This window comes from Ambystoma mexicanum, chromosome 5p (assembly GCF_040938575.1).
Source record: "Ambystoma mexicanum isolate Mex_15411 chromosome 5p, UKY_AmexF1_1, whole genome shotgun sequence".
In the NCBI taxonomy this organism is placed as follows: Eukaryota; Metazoa; Chordata; class Amphibia; order Caudata; family Ambystomatidae; genus Ambystoma; species Ambystoma mexicanum.
This window is the reverse complement of record NC_090930.1, coordinates 482715810-482735595: the sequence shown is the minus strand read 5'-3', so window position 1 is coordinate 482735595 and position 19786 is coordinate 482715810. Positions and strand designations below refer to the sequence as shown.

General features: G+C 45.4%; 1 protein-coding gene across 5 annotated transcripts in view; it reads left to right on the top strand.

Annotated features, from left to right (window-relative positions):
- TAF9B (TATA-box binding protein associated factor 9b) overlaps positions 1-19786 on the top strand; it is a 226161-nt gene that overhangs the window by 24089 nt on the left and 182286 nt on the right. For all 5 annotated transcript variants that reach the window (XM_069612890.1, XM_069612891.1, XM_069612888.1 and 2 more), the window contains exon 2: positions 17131-17235. In XM_069612890.1, the coding sequence (XP_069468991.1) occupies positions 17170-17235 (66 nt within the window). In that variant the 5' untranslated portion in view covers positions 17131-17169. The remainder of the gene's footprint in view (positions 1-17130; positions 17236-19786) is intronic.

Genomic DNA, 19786 nt, shown 5'->3' with positions numbered 1-19786 from the left:
TGTTGGCACCAGTTGGTGGCATTGTGCTTCTTTGGCCCAAGACCCACGTGTCACACAACCTGTACATGCCAACCCACCAAGAATCCCTTTCAAACTAAAAAATAGCTATTTTCTACCCCAACACCATCGAACAGGGAAAATCAAATCTCCTGCTTCTGTTGCTCTCTCCCAATGTTGCTCAAGTGACGACAGAGTAAGAACATGTAGACCAGGTGACACAAGTGTAAGTAGTTGTCTGTCTTCTTTATTGTCACTAGTTACAGCTTCTTAGCCCTTACTGTGCATATGGACTACTGGTGTCCACCACCCAGGCTGGCAGCTGTTGTTCCTGAACCAGCCGTCGATTGTGGAATCTCTTACATTTTCCCAGTGATCCCGCGGTGACATCACATGCTTACTTGCTAGCCACACACCCATTCCTCCTTAAGGGGTCTAATTAGGAGGAACAATTACAGACCACTTACTACAAGCACATACTAACTTGTCATAACTATCCATTCACAACACCTCTCCCCTTTCACAGATGGAGGTGCGTACTATACATCACTAAAGGAGCAACACACATTTCCATTTCCATAGCTAACGGACAGAAAACATAGAATACACAACTTCACATCACACACAGGGGAAAAGGATACACTGGTATTCACGCCTCACACACAACCAATAGAGAACATGTTGCACCTGTCCGGCCCTACAATGTACAACTGTCTGAAGGAACATACTTGGATAAAGACAATAGAAAAGGCTGAAGAAAATAATAGCATTCCAATTGTGGGCATTACTGTAACTAAACCCACTTGCGACAAACTCTAAACTATACCTAAACTGATATGAACCTTTATGATTGAAGCAAACGCTATCCCCTAGGGCTATGAAATCAAGCTCCTAGAGTCTGAGGATTGCTCACCAACCCTCCCACCCCCAGCTGTCACTAATACAAAGTGCTCAGATAGTGTTTGCCAAATTAACAATCACGTTCTCCAGAAATAGATCAAGCTGAACGTCCCAGAGTCCCAGGCTAACAATCGCATTTGAAGCAAGCTTTTGGCACTGATCACTTCCATTGACCTTAAGCAAATTGTGCTGGCCCCCCCACGCTCAAAAAAGGTAACACCCTACAATTAGTCTTCACTTCAATCCCCTGCATCACCTGTGCAGACCCTATCCCACTTGACTGTCTGACCATGCTGACATCCCATTAGCCACCCTCCAGACTACTTCCCACAAAGGTCGGGCTGAACGCCCCTTCACTCAAAGCCGCTCATTCAAAACCTTCCCGGTCAATGAGCTAGAAGAAAAATGTGCAGACAACTCCACCACAAGGAATGCTTCGGGCCTCCAAGAATTATTCATCATCTCTATGAAACTGGTGGATGCCCATGCCCCCTCTAAAATCCAGCTGGGCTAAGACAAAACCATCCGCCTCATGGTACACCCTTGAGCTAGGCTCCAACAAATGCTCAATCAGAGCCTTAGAGAAATGGTGATGCAAAAACCATAATTCGGAAGATCTCACCAACCTCAAATGTCTTCATGCAAACCGTAGGATTCTGATTACCCAGGCCAAAGCTGCTTACTATTCCACCACCATTGCAGCAGCCTCTAAGGAGCAAAGTCCTATTTGAAGTAGTATAGCAATGTACCAAACCCTCACTCGACCCCGAGGTACCAGCAACTCAGGAAATATGCGACGGAAACAATAGACAATTGAAAAAATAGACAAAATCCGAGAGACCATTGAATCAACCTCTCACAGCATTTTCATTCCATGAGCCCCTCTGGACCGAATTTTCTCTCTCTCTCTCTCTCTCTCTCTCTCTCTCTCTCTCACTCTCACTCTCTCTCTCACTCTCTCTCTCACTCTCTCTCTCTCACTCTCACTCTCACTCTCACTCTCACTCTCACTCTCACTCTCACTCTCACTCTCACTCTCACTCTCACTCTCACTCTCACTCTCACTCTCACTCTCACTCTCACTCTCACTCTCACTCTCACTCTCACTCTCACTCTCACTCTCACTCTCACTCTCACTCTCACTCTCACTCTCACTCTCACTCTCACTCTCACTCTCTCTCTCATTAAGATATAATCCCGGCCTCCATCATTAAACAATTGACAGGCCAGAGCTCAATGCCTCCCTCATAAAAGGGTCATTCCCAGACACCCGCAAGACTAATATGAACTCTTTAGAAAAAACCAACTCTAGATCCAGAAGACCTGGCCAACTTCAGGCCCATTACGAACCTCCCGCTTATTTTAAAATTTTTTATTTTATATGGTTTATTACAATCCTTTAAAATAGCATTTTATACATTTTTACATGATCATATTCCAATTTACGAAAATAAACTCATAGGACAGTTAAGCTAAAAGTGACACAATTAAACTAGAGGTTACACAATTAAGTGGCTCTTCTAAATAATAATCAATCTGTCTTTGAATCTCCTTGTTCTATCCTCTAAAAAAAAAAGTCAGAGCAATTGTCACATTTCTGTTAGAATCCTCAAAACACAAGGCCCACCAGTCTTCAGAACTCAGCGTTCGATGTTGTGACATAATGTTCCCAAGCTGTTTTGCTCTTTCATCAGTTAATGCCGTGCAGAATAACATCAAGTGTTTGTCTCATCATGTTTATTACATAGTCAGCATTTTTTGTCCTAGATCTCATTATTAGCCCAATAAGCTAATATCTCTTTGGTCTTGAAAGTGTTCAGGCGAAATTTCATGTATGGAGACCTACAGTGTTTATCAGGAAATCTTTCCAAGTATCTCTGTGTTTCATTTAATTATTTTGCTTCGCTTGGTGCGAGCTGCATACGTTTCTGATTGCTTCTCAGTGCGCCTGTTTCACATCAATCCTGCATCCGTAATTTTATTTTTTGCTTGGTTCGGGTTTGTATGAAGCATATTGATATTTATGTTAAATGTTCAAGGTATTTGTACCGTGCACCATCACCAAATGAGTTGGTCCCAGGCGCTCTGGCGGATCTGCAAATGAGAAGGTGGGATGGGTTAGTAGGTGAAGCGTGAGTAGGATAGTGAGAGGAGTGGTGTTCTGTTGGCAGCTTCAACTCGGTATAAACCGGGTGCTGAGCTTCAGTGCGAGTATCGGATCGATGTCACTCCTCGTGTGCTGTTGGTGTTGCTTATGTGTTGTTGCAGTGTTGTGAAGTGCGTGCGGGTTGTAGTGGGAGAGATGGTTGTGTGAGGTTTTTGAGTCAGATTTTTTTGTTAGTTGGTTGCATGAAGTTAATATCACTTCATACAAAAATGGAAATATCACCCTAGAGGTTGTGAAACGCCAGCGAGTCCTGCCTACAAAACAGCCTGGAGGATACATGTTCCACATACATATGGCACGCTTCATGTACATCCTCTGATAAACTGGCCTGCCACTTGCTCCAAAGGCAATACTGGCTCTCTGTCCTCACCAAGAAGAGAGCTCTCATCCAAGCCCGTGTCTGCGGCATCTAACAACTCAGCTAAACTCTTTAAAATCTGCAAGGAACTGGCCAATCCTTCCGCAGTCTAAACCTATCCTGTCCCTTCCCAGGCCCTCTACACAGCACTGGCTTCTCACTTCATCTCTAAAATTCAGGACATCCTGTCCTCTCTCTCTCCTCCTCTCCCCTTCCTCCCTCTGCTCTTCCTCTGGCCCTTCTTCAGCCACCTCTCCTCCCTCCTTCTCTGGCTTTCCCCTGTTCTTCCCTGATGAGGTTTCTGGACAAGTCCGATCCATGAAAGTTGTAAAAACAGGTTCATCCCTTTTCCTCCAAAATCATCAAGGACCACATTGACTCCCCGGCTCCTGCCCTGGCTGACTTCTGAAACCACTCCTTTGCCACTGGGGTCTTCCTTTCTCCCCGGAAGCACTCCTAGTCCACCCGCTTCTTAAGAAACCCTCTGCCAACCCGTCCTGCCCGGCTAACAATTGCCCAATCTCTATCACCCCTTTCCTGGGCACACTCTTGGAAAAGCTGGCCATCTCCCAGCTCAATCTTCACACTGAATCTGTTGGTTGTCTCCATGATCATCAGTCTGGCTTCAGAGCTGCCAGAAGCACAGAAACTGCTCTCCCGGACATCTGTGAAGACCTGCTCTCCAACCTTGATTCCAACACCCCCTGTGTGCTCATCTTACTTGATCTCTATTCTGCCTTTGACACGGTCAACCATGCCATCTTGCTCAACCGTTACTGTGATAACCGGTCATGCCCTGGCGTGGCCGTCTTCTTTCCTCTCTGATCGACCCTCCCAGGTTCAACTTGGGTCCTTCCTTTCCTTTATTTCTATCCATACCTGTGGTGTTCCCCTGGGGTCTAACCTCTCTCCCTGGCTGTTCAACCAATACCTGGAACTTCTTGCCCACCGCATTGCCGCACTCTGCCCCAACTTCCAGTGCTATGCAGATGACACTCCGCTCATTTTCAGGCTGCCCTCGGCCTCCTCCGCTCCCCCTCTCTCATCTCTGACTGTCTGTCTGTCCGCCATCCAGGAGTGGTGTGCCGTCAATGATCTTTACCTTAATGTCAGTAAGACACAGATTCTCCTCATCGGCACACCCGCTCCGTCCTTTCCTGTCACTCTCTGCACGGCCTCTCTTGGCCCTCTTCCTGCTCCCACCTGTGAGGTTAAAAACCTCTGGGTAATCTTCGACGTCACACTCTCCTCCTCTCCTCACATCTCTGAGGTCTCTAAGAAATCACACTACCAGCTGCAACTCCTCAGAGGTATTCTTCCTTTCCTCGCCTTCCCCCAGAAGCTCACTGTCTCCAGAGCTCTGTTGCTTTATAGGCTGGACTATTGCAACAGCCTCTTTCTAAACCCGCCTACTTCTACTCTCCGCCCTCTGCAACTCATCCAGAACAGGACTGCGAGACTTGTCCTTGGCCTCAAGCCCAGGTTCCGTATCTCTCCAGGACCGAAATCTCTGCACTAGCTCGCAGTGGCTGCGAAGATTAAGTTAAAAACTCTCTGCATTATTTTCTCGTAGTGTCCAGACCACAATGTCAGGATGTTTGACTTTTCCCCACTGCCACTGCCTGGATCATGTAATATCCTAAATAGAGACAATAGTAAGCATATTCCTGCATATTCTTGCACTAATGGAAAGCACATTTAATTCATATCTGATGCATACTGTTGGTATTCCTTTGGGCAGCTACAGCACCTTTGACCAAAGGTTGTTTTCTAGTGTTGCCCATAGCGTCTCTAGGCATCCCAGGGCACATTCTGCACCATGAATTAATGCTGGCGCAGCCTTTTTGTTTATAAAACATTAGTGCTGATTTTAACGAAAACGTTCCATGCTTTTTTTGCAAGAATGCCTGTATTGCTAGTTGTCGGCATTTAGCTTTTGTTTTTTCGACCCATGGTGTATCGTTTAAGCTTGAACTCATTGTCATACCTAGATATCTCATATGGAGTACACTCTTCATCGACTCCTTACGCAGGTACCATTGGAGCTTGTTTTTTTGAACAAACTTTGTTTTTGCTTAAGTCCTGCAGGGTCAGAATTTGGCGTGGAGTCTAGCAAAATAGTCAGCGTATAGGATCCAACTTATTTGTTTCCCATGTATTTTTGCCGGCAATGAAGGGATATTGTCGATGATGCCTCCTACATCGGATAAGAATAAGTTGAACACAACAGCAGCCAACGGACTGCCTTGCTTTACCCCACAAAATGTTTTTATTGGGCTAGATAGGGTACCTCGCCGATCGAATCAGATTTTTATTTCGGTGTTCGTATTTAGTTCTTTTATTGCCAGCAACAGGCTTGTCGGGCAGTTCCACTTTTTCATCTTTGCCCATAATAATTCTCGATTGATAGTATCAAACGCGTGTGATGGGTCGATGAATGCGAGATAAACCTTTTTCCCAGCTCTTATAGCTTCCGTCTTCATTATGTTTAGTATTAAAAGGTTTAGCCCACATCCCACGCCCACATCCCACGCCCGTCACAAACCCAGTTTGTCTTGGGTCGAACTGTTGAGTAGACTTAATCCACTCGGAGACCTTCTGTTGAAATAGCGTGGCATACACTTTGCCCAAAACGTCCAAAAGTGCGATCGGCTGATAGTCTTTGGGATTTGCCCTATTTCCCTTTTTAAAAATCGGGACAACAATCCCACTTTTCCAAGATTTAGGTGTCACACGTTCCTTGGCAATTCTGGAAAACAACAGGACACAAAGTTCGGCCCATTTTTCAGGGTTTTTTTTCAAAGTGAATTTTGTCAGGCCATCTGGCCCGGCGGCCCTTGATGTACTTATTCTTTGATATCTAGAATATCACTTTTTTTTAATTGAAGATCCCATTCCTCAGGTTTTGGGAGTACCGGGTCTTTGTTTTTGCCTTGCTTTGCATAGAGCTGAGTGCAATGCAGCACCCATTCTGTTTCTGCAACCATATTAACCTGTACCACATAGTCTGGGAAACCTTCTTCGTTTATGATCCTCCTGAATTCACATGAATCTTTGTTTGCAAGTCTCGTTAACACGGACTCTGCATCTTGCTGTTCAAGCACTACCTTATGCGAGATAAGCCAGTTCTTATACTTTTGCCTGATGGATCTTGCTTGATCTTTTTGAGATTTGTTGTTTAATTTAGCACATTGTCTAAGCTCTCTAGTCATACTTATTTTCCTTTTTGCAATTTGAATATCGAAGGAGTGTTTTGATTTGCATGCATGAGTTCGAAGCCCTTGTTTTTAATCCACGTATTGTTTTAAGAGGTGCTCGTACTCCACACTATCTGAATTTGTACGATACGCATCTACTAAAGTGTGTACTTAAGCATCTTTCAAACGGAATTCTATTTGACTCAACTGTCGCGTCCTGATTCCAATTTTTTACCTGATGTTCTTTTTGCGCTACTATGTTTAGCTTCACTAAGTTATGGTCGCTCTGTGTGGTGCTCACTATTTGCATAGTTAAAGCCAGTGAATTCAAATTGGTGAATAAGAAGACGTAATCTAATGTAGACTGTTGGTAAAGCCTTTTCCACGTCGGTTGCGGCGGGATGTCCCCTTTTATGTTGCCGTTCATCATTACCATGTCTCTGATCTCAATTTCATTGCAACATTTAGAAATTACTTGATCCTTGCGGCTTTTCTTACATGAGCTGCCTTGTGCTAAATTCACACAATGTTTAAATTTCCACACAAGATAATGTTGGGCGAAGCTTCCTCCTTGTCAAGGTCATCAATTACGTGTCACTTCATTGATAAAAGACATGGTACAAGCTGCCTGATGTTGCCAGTATAAATTGAGAATGTACACTTGATATGCTTCATTCTTTAGTTTCCCTCGCATTTCAATTTTTGTAACTTGGATATTGGGGGATATGTTCATGGTTTAAATAATGTGGAATCCAGACCTTTTCCTTACAATTGTCAAAAGTCGAGCCACATTTCTTGCAAACACAACACATCAATATCGTCCATCTAGTTTGAATTCGTATGTAATAGGTGGAGAAAGCCCCTAGTATTCCAGGTACAAATGCTGTGGGTACCTGTTTTGTATGGTTTCTGGCATTAACTATGATTACTCCCACTTAAGGCTTTAGCTAACCAATTCCAGTTTCTAGATTCATGATCATTACTAACCTCTCCACTGGCTTCCGGTTCACCTTCGGGCGTTTCACTATTACACTCAACCTACCTTGCTTATTGGCAGAATTCTGAAAAAGTAGTTACTTCACAACTACCTGCTAGAATCAATCAACTCCACCTCCTAAATGACTATCAGTCAGGGTTCTGCCCCATGTTGTAGCATTGAGACAACCACCATCCAGGTGTTGGATGATGCCCTCCAAATCATGGATAAGGGCGACTCATGCCTCCTCGTCCTCCTTGACCTCTCAGCTGCACTCTACACCGTCGACCACTGCATCCTTCTCACTCTTTGCTGACAGGATGGGATTCTCTGGCACTGCCCTGAATTGATTTACCTTCTACCTCTCGGGCATACACCAGGCTGTCCAGATGAATTTGTTGCATTCTAACCGACTCCAAGTCTCCCGCTGAGTTCCTCCAAGACTCTGTCTTCTCACCAATCCTTTTTAACCTTTGCTTGGAACCTACTCGTCCAACAATGTCTCAGTGATACACGCCTAGAAGGATTTGAGCCGCAACTCTCAGACTAGCCAACATCCTTAGGCTTTGTCATTGACAGCAGCCTGTACTTCCAGAAACACACAGCCAAGAAGCTCCAAATTGCCAGGCTCAGAATATCACCCTTCGAAAAAATCAAACCCTTCATCCCAACGCAAGACTTCCGGACAGTAGTGCAGGCCCTGGAGGTCTTGCACATAGATGGGTGGGAATGCTTTCCTGACAGGGATCCCAGTTGTTCATTTGGCTCCTTTAAAAGCAGTCCACCAAACTGCAGCACGTCTTATTACGGCAGCACGGACATTTGACCAAATCACCCCCATCGTACGCAAACTACATTGGTTTCCACTCCAAGCCCGGATACTGTTCACGACTGCATGTATCCTCTACAAATCAGTTACAAGTAGCAACCCAGCATACCTGGCAGCTAAGTTCCACATACCTGGTGGCACACTCTCCTCGTGCAGCAAATCTACCAACCGGCTTGAATCGCTACTCGTCCACAAGCAAGGACCTGCAAATAATCCTTCTTTTGTCCTGCACACACCCTCTGGAACACTCTGGAGCTCAATCCCGGTGTCGGCTTGGAATGTCCCCCCTATTCTTCAATTTTGCAAATCTCTCAAAGCATGGCTCTTTCAACAACACCGGACCAAGGACTAATTCCAATGGACGCACATACCGACGAACATACCTCACAGTCACGCTCTACTGTTAAACGATGCTAGTCTAAATGTTGGCTACCCACACTCTGTACAGCAATCCACTGCTCTCAAGCTAAGTCTGTGCTTTTAAAAATAAATAAATAAATGTTTATTTATAAAAAGCTATCCCCGAAACCAATAGAACACTGTTGAGGTTTGGTATTGTTCCGAAGGACCACTACACAACTGTCGCTACCAACCCGGAGGGCAGATGGTTGTCTCCATACTTAACTTGTACACTCAAGTTAACTCCACAAATGACACATTACACCCAAATGGAACTCGAAAGTCACCATAACGGAAGTAAGAACTTTTAGATGACTTGCTCTGGACACAAGAATAGTGAAAGGCACCCGTAGGCCACTGAAAGAACCCATAGGTCACCAACTAGCCATACATACTAAATAGTAGTAGATCAAAAATAAAAAATACACACCAGGAGAGCATACAATCTATCCCTCATAGTGAGTTCTAAAGCGCAGAAATACATTTGTAGTGCAATATCCAACGTCTCTTGAAGGTACACATACACTGAGCATTGTATCCATACTGCTTACTCTGAAACAGTTGAACATTTTGAAATACATTTCTACCTTATTCGATAACACTTCTCTTTGTTTATCCTTGTAACGTTAATACAGCCAACAGCCCACATAAACTGAACAGGGAAACGTATTACTTTACAGTCAATAAAATAACACAAAATCAACTTTGCGCATTGTAACACTTTCGTACTACATGCCCACTGGGTTTCGTTAATTGAGAAATATGTATTCAAACCAATGTCACTAAAAATATCCCATTGTATGCAGGAGGATAATCCCCAACAAACAATGCGGAACAATAATGACATGACTCAAACCTCACTGCATTGTGTCCATTTCATAGTTGTTAAAGCTCACTAAAAATTACTACCATAACTCTGACACTGGTCTTCTGGTAAACAGTAAAAATGTCACCACAAATCAGGGAATTAACCTTCAGTAAAATTTACTTATCCTTACAGCAGTGCCCCCATCAACCGTCATGTAATGGTCCTTGCTGGCCCCGATCCTTCTGGCACCTCATTCTCGGTGGAATTGTCGACAAAGTTTCCTTTTTCCAAAACTCTTTTCTGCTGCTTCTTCCACTTGTCAAAGAACATCCTGTGTTTCCAATGTAAAGACAGTGGACCCCTTCCATGTGAGCAACAACCACTCACTGCTCCCGGTAATGCTGTGCTGCAGCACATCACCATTGTTCGGGGTCCCTCTGTGACCTGTTCGGCGTCCCCGTGAGCCCCCAACCCCACAGACGTAGACACACACATGTCCGTTCCGTTCAGGCTCCCCGGTCGCTCTGATGCCGCTGGGAACGCCCCCTTTATTTATAATGCACGTGGCGGCGTGCAATGTCACGCCGCCGCGTGCGCATCCCTTAGGCAGCACCACACTCCTCCTTTTCCATGAGGACAAACAATACTTCAATGGTCTCCAACAACAATAATGACACCAAACAAATATTAACACCAAACTCCCTCCACACCCCTTTATTCACAACCACCCTGGATACCCATAACTAAACAGGAGGCCCACGGGCCAATCATGAAACATGTCCCAGCACGTAATCGCTGAGGTAAGCGGGTTTCCCTCGCCCAGCCCTCTGGGTGTACCTCCCGCCTACCTCCGGCACGGGTAGTCCATCCGGTGGCAATCCCCGGGCTGGGGACGCGGGCATGGAGGAGTAGCCTCCTCCCTCGTCAGGTACCTCCACCCGGTCCGGTTTGAGGGGAGGCTCAGTCCTGGGGTCCACTAGCTTCTTGAAGAAGCTCACGTTCTGGGTGACGGCCGACCTCCCATCCGAGGCCGTCACCATGGACCCTTTGATGGCCACCACATCGAGTGGTTCAGGTTCATAGGGAAGCAAGAGCTTTCCATGGGGATGCCTGTTCCTGATGAGCACCTCTGCTCCTGGCTCCAATCGTTGCGGGCGGAGTCCTCTCCGGGGCGTTCTCTTGTTCCGTCCGCATCCGGCGATCCAGCTCCACCTGCTGGTCATCGATCACTCCGGGCTCTTTCTCCCCCACCTCAGGCAGCAGCCCACGGGGGCGCTGCCTGAACAGGGCCTCGCCTGGTGCCACTCCCGTAGAGGCATGGGGATGGTGCGATAGACTCGCAAGAACTGATACAAGGCCCTCTGCAGGCACTGTCCCTGACCCTGCGCAATCCGGAAAGCCTTATTCAAAGTCCTCATCAGCCTCTCCACTTCACCATTGGCTCACGGCCAGAGCGGAGTGATCTTCCGATGTTGCACCCCATACTCCTCCATCAGCTCTGAGAACCGTTCGCTTTGAAACGGCACTCCGTTGTCTGAGCACAAAGTATGGGGAAATCTGTGGGGGAGGCGAATACCTTCTCAATAGCCACTACCACGTGCTCAAAAGCCACTGAGTCCACAAATTCGACCTCCGGATAGCGGGAGTATTCGTCCACGATCACCAGAAAGTGATCCAAAGTCTGCATGCACCACCTCCCATGGCCGCGTCCCCCGTGGCATTGCTTCCATCGCCATAGAAGGTGTCCAGCGTCTCGTCCTTCTGCCGTGCTGACAGCATCACAAACCTCTCATAATCAGCATTTGTGAGAGGCAGGAAGTGATTTTGAAGAGCAGTCTTTGCCGCTGCATATGAGGCCTTGGCTGGTTGGAGAGACTCGAAGATTTCTTGCACCGCAGGTCCAGCTGCATACAGCAGTGTTGCATTCTTATTGTCATCGTCCATTTCCATAGTGGCCCTGAAATACATGTTAAAACAGTCCACCCGCCTCTTCCACCTGGGCCCCAGGCTGGATGGCGGGCCTGAGACATCGAACTCTGGAATGGGCTGTAGCGCCACCGGGGCCCGCATTTGAGCCATGACTGGAGGGGGCTGCTGCACAACTGGTTGTGCCACAGGTGGAACTTGAGGTAGTTGCTGGGGCTGAGCTTGAAGCTGTGGCTGGGCTTGAGGCTGCTGCAGGTCCGCTGGCTGCCCACAGTCCTGATCGTCGGGCAGATTCATGGGTTAGAGCGCACAGGCACCCCCAGCGTGAACTGGGAGCCGCAACTCACCCCACCAACACAGTGCAGTTCCCACAAGGGGCCTGCCTGACACGAGTCCAGACACACAGGAAACACAAAGTCCAGACCTGATGATAATGATGCATATGATGGGTGGCGGTACTCCAGACCAACAGTGTGCCTCACACACATGCACAGCAGCTGGGTATGATGATGAAGCAGACAATGATGATATTAGTCCTCAGCTATGATGTGCCGTGTCCCAGCATGGAAGTCCCAAAAATTGAGCCAGGGAGGCATAAGGGCTAAGCAGGCCTTAGCATCCTTCCCCCTTTCCTCACCTTCACTCAGTGTATTTCGCCCAAAAATCAAAAATAATTCAAAATGTGGGCATCTTTGGGCAGGTATAGCACCCTGCTACCAGTATTTCCAAAAATCAGGCATGGATGCCCCTCACGGACACAACCGGAGCTCTGTGAGCATTCCCTGCCGTAAATCGAAGATGGCTACCTGCCGCATGGCATCTGCACGGCCTACGGCATGAAACGAATCTTCAAAGTAATCCACTTCGGGGAAAACAATTTCAAGATTTTCACCGCCTGGCCCGGGCAACGCACTGACCTCGTCGCCACTGTTTGGGGTCCCTCTGTGACCCTTTCGGCGTCCCCATGAGCCCCCAACCCCACAGACGTAGACATACACACGTTCGTTCAGTTCGGGCTCCCTGGTCACTGATGCAGTCAGGAACGCCCCCTTTATTTATAATGCACGCGGCAGCGCTTAACGTCACGCGTGCGCGTCCCTTAAGGAGGCAGCACCACAACCATGCTCTGTTGCAGGAACGCAGCACTGGGACATGTCACTGCGATCCCTGTTCTTTCTTCAGAGTGCACCGTCGGGCATGTCCTCTGACGTCCTTAAAGTGCCAGGGACGACTGTGAATGGACCTCCGTTCAGATATATTCAGCAGACGGTGCACAATTCTGCCTTCCAGGACAGACCCTGCAGGCTTTCACAGATAAAAGCCCCTTTCAATGTGGCGACTTCTTATATGGACTACTAATTTACAGTAACATCCCTTTCAAATGCAGCTAGGATGTTGCAGCCCCGTCTGGGCCCTTTTTCGTTCGTCTGCAGCCTATGCCCTTGGCAACCATGTTCTTAGTGGCGAGTCCTTCTCTCTGGGGGCATTAGTCTGGTTCCTGAGCTCTCCCCGCAACTGTCTCCTCACAACAGATCATTGCCTCCTCGTCGCCAATATGTTGTGGTCTCCCAATGCTGGTCAAGTGACGACACAGTGAGAAACCACGTAGACAAGGTGAGACAAGTGTAAGTAGTCTTCTTAATTGCCACTAGTTACAGCTTCTTAGCCCTTGATGTTAAAAGGTACTTCTCCCGACTACTGGTGCCCCCCACCCAGGCTGGCAACTGTTCTTCCTCACCCTACCGTTAGCTGTGGAATCTCTTCCTCGCATAATTCTCCCAGTGGCCTAGCAGTGACATCACACACTCAATTGCTAGCCACCACAGCTTCCTATTAGAGAATCTCCATCCCAGGTGCAGAAAAAACGTTGGCATCTATGTAGGAGCTATATCATGCATGCCAACCCTCCCGATTTAGGTGGGAGACACTTGATTTTTCAATTGAATAATACTGCTATTTTTCACATTCTCCCAGCTAATATAATTTTAACCTAAATGGATTCCTATGGGAAAATTAATTACTCTGATTCCTCGGATGAAATCTGCCTCCCAGGTGCTTCAGAATGTTGGCATATGTGCTAAACATCTAAGTGTCTAGGAGCACACCTTATGTTTCTATTCTTTCTTTCTTACTGCTTACAGTATGTGGTGGGGTGAAAGGGAGGAAAAAAACCCTCACACTAGGTTGTTTGGTCAACTAGATAATCAACAGATGTCCACACATTTGTGGAACTCTCCCGTCCCCTGCACACCCTGTTTGTATTGTAAACCAAACAGTATCTCTTACTTTTTCGTTATTCAATAATTCACCAACATCCCAGAATTTTGTTAAAAGAGAAAATGTTTACTTGATCTTATTCCATTTTTTCAACAACAAAAAAACAAGTTGGAAATAGTAACCAATTCATTTACAAACGTCTGTTTTTTCAAAAGAAAACTTACATTTTATACTCTCCAATATCCAGAATTGCATTAATCACAAGAAGTTTTGGGAACGGAGATTGTTTTACATACAGACAAATAATAGTTCAATCCCTTGTGGCTTGCTCTACATGTTTCGGAAAAGAAATCCATTTGTCAGGAGCCGTCTATTCATTTCTTTCTATCCCATTTTCATCTCTAAAAAATAATCAATGATAACCATGTAAGATATTTCATATCATATTTCACTCAGGTCTATGTAAGTTAGTTTGTCCGTCATGAATCCTATGTTAATAATCACTCAGATGATTCTGCTTTGTGCCAATTTCTGGATTTCTTCTTTCTTTCAAGGATCTCCCAATGGGTAAAGAGCTCATTTAAATCAGAGCAACTTCTTCCCTTATTCTGTATCTTCAATATATCTTGGCATTATTGGCATTGTGAATGATAGCATGTACCACACTTAGCTGGAATCGTAACCATTAGCATGAGTCGCATCTAGATACAATGTGAATGATAGCATGTGCCACACTTGATGGAATTGTGAATGTCAGCACGTGCCACACTTGGATGGAATTGTGAATGTCATCATGTGCCACACTTGGATGGAATTGTGAATGTTGGCATGTCCCACACTTGGATGGAATTCTGAATGATGGCATGTGCCACACTTGGATGGAATTGTGAATGTTGGCATGACCCACACTTGGATGGAATTCTGAATGATGGCATGTGCCGCACTTGGATGGAATTGTGAATGTCATCAAGTGCCACACTTGGATGGAATTGTGAATGTTGGCATGTCCCACACTTGGATGGAATTCTGAATGATGGCATGTGCCACACTTGGATGGAATTGTGAATGATAGCATGTGCCACACTTGGATGGAATTGTGAATGTTAGCATGTGCCACACTTGGATGGAATTGTGAACATTCGCCTGAGTTGCATCTGGATAGAGATGTGAATGTTAGCATGTGTCACACTTAAATGAAATTGTGAATGATAGCATGTGCCAAACTTAGATGGAATCGTAAACATTAGCCTGCGTCACATCTAGATAGGATTATGAATGTTAGCAAGTACCACACTTAGATGGAATTGTGACTGTCAGCATGTGCCACACTTGGATAGAATTGTAAATTTTACTTATGTGTTACATCATAACTCAAACCAAACTCTCACCCCATATCACTATGCTTACTCTCTACTCTACACCATCACTCATTTAGAGTACAGCTATACCCCTCAATCAAATTCGGCCTAGCTGCTCACATACAAACATTAGCCCCTAAAAACCTCATCATTCTAATAAAACGCAGCTATATCCCATGACAAACCGGCCTAGCTGCACACATAAGAGCCCTACAGGCCTAACGCAGCCAAAAAAAACAGTCTTGTTGTCCACCCACCAGACTGCACACATTCAACTTATCTCAATAACTCCACACTTAAATACTAGGATGCAGCTACCATCGGGCAATTACACCAGCTGCACACATAACTGGTGCACCCAAGCACCCTATGACACCTTATTATCTCGACTGACCTGGACTACGGTCCCCAAGGACGTTCAACCTACCAGCGCTTTGAGGTCATACCAATGATATATAGAGTGCTATATAAATGCCAAATAACATAACCTAACCTTAAAAAGAGATTTTATTTAAAAGAAGAAATTATCCCATCTGGGAAGTGCTGGCCATTACCGTGTTGTATTTGGTAATTGGATCCAACTACTGCGGTTTCTGAGGATTTTTACTTGGTCCATTTCAATTAGCTAAAAACTCTGTGGTCGTGTATCATCTAGTTGCTAACACAGCCTCAAGTAGATCCCCTGTGGCTGTAAACAGGGTAAGATCTGTTTTTAACCATTTCTGCCTAATTTAAAAAAGGAAGTTACTTGTCAGTATAGGCCTTTTCTTGCTGGGAGCTTAGCAGTGTTCTTCTGTGTGTGCTAAATGTCTACATACATGCCAACCCTCTTAATTTAGGCAGGAGGGTGCCAATTCTTCAGTTGAAAATATTGCTACATTTTAGTTTTTCCCTTCTAAAGTAATCCCATTGCAGTGCAGTGGGAGAATGTGTAGCCCCCTCTTTATGGGAGACAATCTCCCTAAAAAGGGATGCAGAATGCCGGCATCTATGTATCTAGGTTTAGTATTGCATCTGCTATGCCACTTCTCCATTGTGTGACATGTTCCTTGGATTGCTGGAATGGATAGAGTGCAACAAAAATGTTCTTGTGTCTCACTAGATGTATGTCAACATCTAGGTGCACCTCTGTGTAGTTACACAAGGTTATGCTTAAAGGGATGAACTGCAGGCCAGACCATAACATTTGGACTGTCCTAGTTTTCTGCTGGGTCTTCTGAATTATAGATCCCAGATCTCTCCACATATGTGCACTCCACCAGCCCCTATACTTCGGGGCACAGAGAAGTAGGCGCCTGTTGTGGTTCAGGCATCACAAAGTGATTATGTACTGTGTAGTGGGAACTGGGCAGTATTTAGTTAGGTATTGGTGGAAAATAGTACGAAAAAATTATAAGTACTATTTGCCCAGACAGTAACCTAAAGGTCAAAAGTCAAGAACATCAATTTCATGACCTTGACAGACGGTTGAAACACATAATCAAAATAATAAAATGCAAACAATGACATAAAGGATTAATACTAGAAATACACACATAGTCCAAATAGTCCACTAGATGTATGACCATAGCTTGCACCCTTTTTGTGTTGCCAAGGTAGGTGAAAACACCCGATTTGTGTTTTGGTGGGTGACAGCCCATTGAAGTGAATGGGCATATAGGGGGGGGTGGTGGGTGAGTCAGCTGATTGCAAAGTATGTGAGTTGAGAGCGATGTATGCCACTTGGCAGGTCTGAAACCAGAAAAGCCAAAGATGTGCCTTTAGAAGTCGTATTCATACAAGAAATAAAAATGGACACACATTTTCAGAAAAATTTAAATGCATCTATAAGAAGTACTTTTTGTTCTAGCAGGGTATTTCTATATATGTTTTCATTAAGTGTTTTGTTTCTTATTGTGGAGACCTAGCCACAGTGTATTAGAGATGCACTGTTTTGGTTGGGAGTTAGCTTGTTTTTGACTTGCTTTTAAAGGGCATTCAGCTTATTTTTTCTTTCAGACCTGGCAACGCTGTTCGTGACCTGGAAACGCTTGCACCATGTTTCCGGATGTGGTTGAACAAGATAATATGGCGGCTCCCAAAAGTACCCCAAAGGATGCACAGGTTTGTAAAATGGAGGAGCAGTCCGCCCAGGAAATGGGAGGGAAGTGTTCATGTACTGAAGCAGCTTCTCTGGTTTTGGGATTGGTCGCTGAAACACACCTGCTGCTTACACACTTTGTGTTTTCTCCTTGATGCTCCCATCAATTTCATTTCGCCAGTCAACGACCCCTTGAGTTCTACATAGAGTTTAGGTTGATTCTTTCAGTCAAAAGTTTGTGATGGTGGCAGCCCAAAATAAGCTCATAGTTCCACACTGCTAGGCAACCAGTTTTGCTGCAAAACACCTGTTGGGGATAATTCTCAGAAATGGGTTAATTCCCTTCTACCTTAGACACCCCCAGCACATTGCTGGACTTTAGGACTTTTAAATTTTATCCTGGAGAGAGTGAGCCCTTTTTTGCCACTCTATGTATTTTTCTTTAATTTGAACACTGTTTCTTTTGGTTTTCCAGTCTGCAAACTCCATAGGCATCATCTGTTTACATTGTCTCACACTGCACCTTCAGTGCAGTGACACAGGGAAGTCTCTCTGATTTCCCAAATGTTTAAAATACCTTCTCTTGGATACGCTACTATTTTCAAGAGCAGTGAAGTGAAATTGACTTTACTTACATTTGTAAATTTCTAGACCCAGCACACACTATCTTACAATAGGGTGCTGGAGGGGTTACTTAGTATCCCCTTTGTCCAGTTTCTCATGTAACATTTTTGTTACCCTTTCTACAATTAATGGCTGGTGACAATGGTTTACTTTTTCCTACCGTGGTTTGCAATTTCAGGTGCAATAAAGCACCCATGGGTGCCCATTTTGTCCAAACGGCCCGGTCTTCTTTTTTCGCCATTTCTTGTTGGAAAGGTCCTTCTTGAGATTTACTCGGCGTGCCAAACCAGGTTTGATCCCTTTGTTAGTTTTGTCTTTGGTGCGGTTCACTGTTGAAGCCCGCCTCTGGCTCCAGCATGTCTGGCAGGAAGGGAGGGAGGTGCCCAAAGGTCCCCGTGCTTAATCCCCTTGTTTACAGGAATGCACCCAAAGATGCTGTGTGAGTGACAGCTAGGCTGTGAATGAATGGGAGAAACTTGCATAAAAAGGTGAGGTCTTTTGCTTGGAAGGCAGAGTCGACCACTGGACGAAGAAATCCGAAGAAGAACTAAGAGATGCCTGCTGCAACTCCTGGACCATTGGTTTGCCTGGTGAAGCCCTGCTGCAGGGCTGCAGCTCCAAATGTGCCTTGACTAGAGAAGCACTGCGAAGGGCGACTTCTCTCCTTGGTTTAGGGGGACCAATCAACCCCAAAGCAAACTCGTCTGGACTTCCTCTCGGAACTGTCTGTACTTACATTGGTGCTGCAGGAACCGATTGCCAGGGAGAGGAACGCCAGGATCGAGTGCATTGTTTTTTTTTTTTAAGTCGGACCCGAACTCCAGGGCTCCAGGAAGATCCTCCGGACTCCCATGAAGCAGGACTGACAAAGCCTGAGCCACCTCAACAGAGTGCTGGATCCCAGATGCGAGGAAAGTCCATAAGGTATCCTTGAACTGCGGTGGTGCTGTTCGCGAGAAGCTGAAACCACAAAGTGCTGCTGATCTGAAGTTTGCCCATTGCTGCCGCCGACCTTCAAACCTTCCTGCAGGAGTCCCCAGACGTCCTCCCTCTTGTCCCCACGACTGAGGCCCCGGAACAACAAGATCTGCCATACTACATCTGGAACAGAAGCCAGCTAGAACTCATTTCTTCAGACCTAAGATACTGTGAACTAAGGGGTACTTACCTCTTGTTGTGTAGCCTTGCTAGCTTTCAGTTGAGACTTGTCTTGCTTGCTTTTGCAGAGTTGCTTGCAGCTTTGCCCCTCACAAGCCTCCCAGCTTGTGGCCCATTTTATTTTCTTCAAAGACTTCTAAAACATTGTGCAAGGCTTTATTTACCTGCAAGAAGTGCTACAGCTCACCTAGACCTTTGCTCAATTAACATTGGCTGTCCTGGCTCCCTTAAATAATTTTCTTACCTCTGACTTTGTGCTTTAACTATCCTTCAACAAAAGTCACACATTAGATAACTTGTGTAGCTGGGAAAGGTTCATTTACTTTGCATTGGAGGGTTCAAAAATACTTAGCTGCTTAAGAATATTTGTTAACCATTGTTTTATTTCCTCATCCTTTCCCTTTGACACTAACCTCAGTGTTTCTCTAAATGTGCCAGTGATATATACATTTCCACAGTATCCTAGTTATTTAATTCACCTCAGGGTGTAGGAATTGTCTGTGTGCCATCCCAAATGGGTATTTACTGATTTAAAGAAGCTGAGTGTGTATTTTGAAGTATATTGTGGGGTAACATATATTTGCCCCTTCTAAAGAAGGCTTATACAACTGACTGTTAAATTAATAAATAATTGTTTAATCAAGAAACCTTGATAGTAAGTGTTTATTTGAATACCTGTCACTGTGAATCTCTGTTATAACCCTGTAGCTCACTTTGACCCTCTTGAGATGAGCCTGGCTGCTTAGTCACTCTACCAACTTGTGTAGTACAAACATATACCAAAGGTTGGGC